Raw genomic sequence first — 5,568 nt, forward strand, 5'->3', positions numbered from 1 at the left:
ATTCACAACGCTGTCTTTCCCAGCAATGTCTCTATACAAAGCAACAGAGGTGCTGCAAGTGGGTAACAGTGTCCCTAACTGTTCTAATTACGATTCCAACTCTTCTGCCTCTCATTCTTTCTGCCTAGAGTCTATCAACCGCACCAAGTTCATGATTCAATCACGGCTAGCCCAGAATTTTATTTTTAACATAATACAGTCCTGTGGCAACCAGAATCTTAACTGAAAGCACTGGAAACTAAATTGTTGGTGTTCAGGAGCTAAACCAGATCTGATCTGTGTGTTCCTGCTGTCCCTCCTTTGTTTATATATATTATGAGGTGTGTACGGTGTCACTCCACGACATATATCTAATAACCTAGTGTGATATTTTCATATTCCCTGCAGGTTGTTCTCCCTGCTAGTTTTGTGTTGCTGTCTTTAATACTTGCAGTCATTGTTCCTCCGTTTGGAGAATATCCCGCCTTAACCTTACACCCTTGGATCTATGGACAACAGTTTACTTTCTTCAGGTGAGAGGAATCACTGAGTAAAAGTACATCTGTCGTATATACACCCTTTTCTCCCTAGTGTTTAGGATCACGGGCCCCTGTCTTACTGGGCTTTTCTCACTGTGTGGTATAAAAAAGGATTAACTCCACTGGAATCAGCAGATTTGAAATAGCATGAAATTGGTGCAAGTGGAGAATACAGCTGCTAGTGTGTCTAACCAATAGTCCTTCAAGTATCTTGCTATCTTTGGTACTTTCCTCTTCCTACTGAATTCATGACCTCAACACTTAGAACGTTACATATCCTGCCTAACAGGAGATCTAGGACAGTAAGAAAACTGTTTCTCACATACCATTGAACTACCCTTATATTCATAATCTTAGAGAACAATGAGATTCAAGCCTATCTGCTGACCTGTGGTAGATTTATTTATAGTTAGTACAGTATTTGGGCAAAGTTATGGAAACAAGATGAGAGCAGAGACTCTTAGGTTTTATTAATGCTGCTGCTGAGCAGTTTCTTCCCACACAGTATCCTTTGGCTGGGTCTGATTTTTTTTTTTTTTTTTTTCTACTAGCACTTTGTGTCCTTTCATTCTTCATAGAAGCTTCAGTTCTTTTCTCTCCAGGTCACTGCACAATTCCTCTGTGCTCTCCTGAACATTTGTTTCACCTTCACTTCCACGTATTCCAAAGCTGAACTTGCACCAAGTCAAAACATGTGCAATGCAGAGGAAATTTATAAACAATGTTTAAGTCCTAGACTAGATTGCAACTAGCAGAAAGCAGCAAAACTGAAGGCAATAATTTTGAAGCACTTTCCTTGAGTTTCATACTGAAAATTCACATGGAACTTTAATTTAATTTACACATGGTAGTGTATGGAGCAGAGTTTGATATTCATACCTGTATAACACTTGGCACTAGCAATATTCTGTAGTCTAACGTTATTAGGTTGTTAGTTGCAGACACTTCACTATTAGCAGCATTGTCTCTTTGGCCTCAGCAAATGAAAATGCAGGATATGTTTTTCATCTTCTGATTGCTGAGTCTAACAGGGCTGAGAGGGTAGAAATGTGGATTCAAGCCTTTTTGGAGAATATTGTAATAGGACGATGTCAGAAGTCATGCTTTAATATTAGGAGAAAAGGACCATTGCTTTAGTCTGTTAACCATCTTGGAAGGTTCTGGGGTTTTGCATAAATAACTAAAATAATTGAATTATCAGCATTTGGAGGGGGGCAGTTGGTTCTGCCATATGGCTGTCCTTCACCAGTTGCTATGTGTATTCCAGTACAATAGTTTGCAAAAAATTTTTATAGAGAAAGTCCTGTCTTATTCCCTTAGCAATGAACGTCCTGGCAGTGAGCAGATGGTCTCCCTCACTGATGCTTTCTTGAATAAACCAGGATTTGGAAATCGCTGCATGAAGAATCAGCCTCTTCCGTAAGTTGCTAGCTAATCTCTCTTGAACGAGATTCTAGCAGGGTATTACTAGTGGAACTTGAGTAGTGAAACAAAAATGAATTGGCTTGACTTTTCAATAGAGCAAATGCTTCAGATATATTGTTGCCAATAATATCTAATATTGGGTCAAAAATAACAAACAAACAGCGAGACAACAATGCCATGGGATTAAGAATGATTCACAGTGCTCAATGTGACTAGCTGGAAGCCAGCTTATGTAGCCTTGTATTGAGAATTAAGCAACCTTGAAATGTATGTCAGTAGGCCAGTGGGCTCAGACCCAAATCTTCACAGCTTCCCTGGTACTTTCCACATGTGAGTCCCCTCAGGTTCCTCCTGTTCCCACTAGTGTGTTTGGAAGCAATAGCTTCAGCAATTGCTCGGATTGTGAAGTAGCAATAGGACAGTCTCTATGATTTGAAGCTATTCTCACTCTGGAGGACAACGTTAGTAGAGCCCTTACTTTAATATTTGTTGTCCTACCCACTTACCCTGTCTGTGAGTCCTGCTTTGGAAGCATTTGTCACTGGCATGCTATGCTTTGCCATTTGTTCCTTTTTTCCTGCCTCTCTCCCAGTCGTGATATCCAGCAACTTGATTCTTCTGGCTGCCCTCTCCTCTCTCTTCCCTTTCCTCTCCTTTGCCTGGTACAGCAAGAACGAAGAGGAAACTTTAGAAAATAAAGAGAGAAATGATAGTGCATGAACAAGGAAAAGGATAGTTTCTTCGCAAAGATATGTGTCCTCTGCAGTTTTTTTGTGTACTAATGGGTCAAACACAGTCCCCTTGTTCCTTCAGTGTCCTGTCTGCAAGCTGAAGACAGTAAACTTGGCAGAGATGTGGGGGGAGATTGTATTTATTCATGTTTACCAGGTACTCTAAAACATTCTTATTATTCATAACTCACAGGAAAAGGGCTGAGAGGAGAATGTCTGCTGAGAGCATTGTGATTTTGTGGATTTGTGAGCTCTCATGAACTGTATCTCTGCACAGCTTAAAGAGTCTGTTCCTCTACACAGGAACTACCCATGCAATAATCTGCCAACTGCCTGGAACACACCTGCTGTTCATCCTAACCTAAGCAGCCTCCTGCTGAGCCAGAAGTGGAGCCCTGAGAATCCTTCACCTTCCTGCAAGTGCAGCGCTCACAAGAAACTCACTATGCTGCCAGAATGCCCTGCAGGTGCAGGAGGCCTCCCGCCACCACAGGTAGTGTCCCTGTGCCATAAATCTTTGTAGAAAAGTTTCATGGCGAGTGTTGGAAAAGGGATTAGTGTGTAAGTACCTTGCCATGCCAATATACATAGAAGGAATTGAGTACATTTTTTTAAACGAGCAAGAACTGCTGGAATTTGGAATTCAGTTTCAGAGGTGTTGGAAAAGCTTGCACATTTAAATGAAATTTGATTACTATTTTCATCCAAATTGCAAACTTTTCATATAGAAGAAAATCACAAAAATTTTAACAATTTATCAAATAATTTTTAAAAAATCTTAAGCTTTTTTGCCTCAAAGAACAATTCTATTTAGAAAATTGCCTTTGTTTAAAGAAGAGAAGGGAAGGAGGGAGAAAGAAGAAAGGAGGGAAAGAAAAAATGTCATGATTTTGAAAATCATGGAGTGGGGCCACCTCATTAAAAATTGAAAAATTAATATTGAGTCAACCCCAAATAATTTTTTTTACATGTCTTTTGGTTCCATTTCTGGAAAGTTCTAAGCTAGCAAAACAAATGTTTGTATGCATGTGCATGAAGGTGGGTAATTTAATAACCACTGATGCTGTATGGAGAAGAGATGAGAGCTACATTCCCACCTGTTCCTATCAATGAATAATCTTAGTAGTGCCCTTTATAAAGTGTGCTTGCTCTTTTGAAGAGCAAAGGAAAATTATAGCCTGTTAGCGTTTACATTTTCTAAATGTTTTTCTAACAAGTTAAAGAAAACAGAACTGCAGCCACTCTCAGAGTAATAGCTCACTAATTTAATGTCTCACCATGCATACCATTCAGCTTTAATATTCCTGTTTGCCAGGCTACACACATTAGTCAAATGACCGAAATAATTCTAGTTTTAACACTAATGTCACAAGCTTAACCAATTTCTGAATCCAAATCCATGACACGATCTCTTAAAAATACTGATTCAGCTTGCTTTGGTTTCTCTATCACTATTCACAAAACAAGAAAGAAAAGTTGTTTTAAATATCTGTAGAATTCCTGTCTATGAAGCAAAAAAAGAAATTAATAAAGAGGTTATATTGTGACCTTATTCACAGCATCCCAAGTTATTTCTGATTTCCAAGTAATCCCTGTCCAACGGACAACCGAAGTTGAATTCTGCTAATTGCATGCTAGTATATTTGAGAGGGAAATTTAGTCTAGAACTTCAAATCCAAGTAGGATGCAAAACTTTTTTGTTTGTTTGTTTGTGGGGATTCTAGTCCTCTAAGGGAAATGTATTTATTGTAATATTATCCTGATAATTTTGCAGGATATGATAATTTTGTATAACTTGTCAGGAAGAAACAGTTCACATTTGAGTCCCCAGGGAAGCAACAGTATGTAAATAATTGTGAAGTATGTCTGAGCATAGACAGCTCATTTAGTGAAGGCACTATGAGGATGCCACCAGTCTTCCTGTGCATTGTCTAGAATCAGCTAGACATCTGTAATGTACCTTCTGTCATCCGGTACTGCCTCTCTGTGGACAAATGTAGGAACTTCTGGAAAGTTCATTGGACTTACTTTCTAGGTCGTTACTAGGTCGTTTCAGGTTGCAATCTTTGCCCTCTGAAACTACCTAGGAACCTTTTATAGGTATATTCTACCGTGGGATAAACTCAGCAAGTTTGAGGTCGTGTTTCACAGCGACCCTGTATTTGCAAAAGACTCACAAAGGCGTCATGTGGCATCATTTTAATTATAAAAAGAGAGAGTAAATTTCATTCAAACTATCTAACATGCTGGTGAAGGTGAAGTTTTCATATTAATTTTTACTTCAACTTGCTAAATCATAGAAAACTACCTTATCTTCACTGGTACCTCAATTTATTTGAAGAGCTTCCTTCTTTCACAGTGAAGAAGAAGCCTTGAGCAACCCTGGCCTTTGTTGCAAATAACTCGGGTCAAGTTTCAGAGTGAAGTGCAACCGTTTTGTGTCAGGCATCGCAAACTTCTGTGATTTCATGATTTCTTCTGAAATCTTCGTAGAGACGTTTGGGCTAGAAAATGAATGACCCGGTGTCGTGGTTTAACCCCAGCTGGCAACTAAGCCACTCACTCCCCCCCGGTGGGATGGGGGAGAGGATCGGAACAGTAAAAGTGAGGAAACTCGTGGGTTGAGATAAAGACAGTTTAATAGGCAAAGCAAAAGCCGTGCGCGCAAGCAAAGCAAAACAAGGCGTTCCTTCACTCCTTCCCATGAGCAGGCAGGTGTTCAGCCACCTCCAGGAAAGCAGGGCTCCACCACACGCAACGGTGACTTGGGAAGACAAACGCCATCTCTCCGAACGTCCCCCCCTTGTTTCTTCTTCCCCCAGCTTTCTATGCTGAGCATGACGTCATATGGTGTGGGATATCCCTTGGGTCAGTTGGGGTCAGCTGTCCCGGCC

General features: G+C 40.1%; 1 protein-coding gene across 1 annotated transcript in view; it reads left to right on the plus strand.

The window, feature by feature from the left end:
• Nucleotides 1-5,568, plus strand: part of ABCA4 (ATP-binding cassette, sub-family A (ABC1), member 4) — a 76,135-nt gene that overhangs the window by 52,343 nt on the left and 18,224 nt on the right. Inside the window, exons 27-29 of the mRNA XM_009333867.1 lie at nt 388-512; nt 1,839-1,937; nt 2,978-3,167. Of these exons, the coding sequence (XP_009332142.1) occupies nt 388-512; nt 1,839-1,937; nt 2,978-3,167 (414 nt within the window). The remainder of the gene's footprint in view (nt 1-387; nt 513-1,838; nt 1,938-2,977; nt 3,168-5,568) is intronic.

The sequence above is a fragment of the Pygoscelis adeliae genome, unplaced genomic scaffold, assembly GCF_000699105.1.
Source record: "Pygoscelis adeliae isolate BGI_AS28 unplaced genomic scaffold, ASM69910v1 Scaffold10, whole genome shotgun sequence".
NCBI classification, from domain to species: domain Eukaryota; kingdom Metazoa; phylum Chordata; class Aves; order Sphenisciformes; family Spheniscidae; genus Pygoscelis; species Pygoscelis adeliae.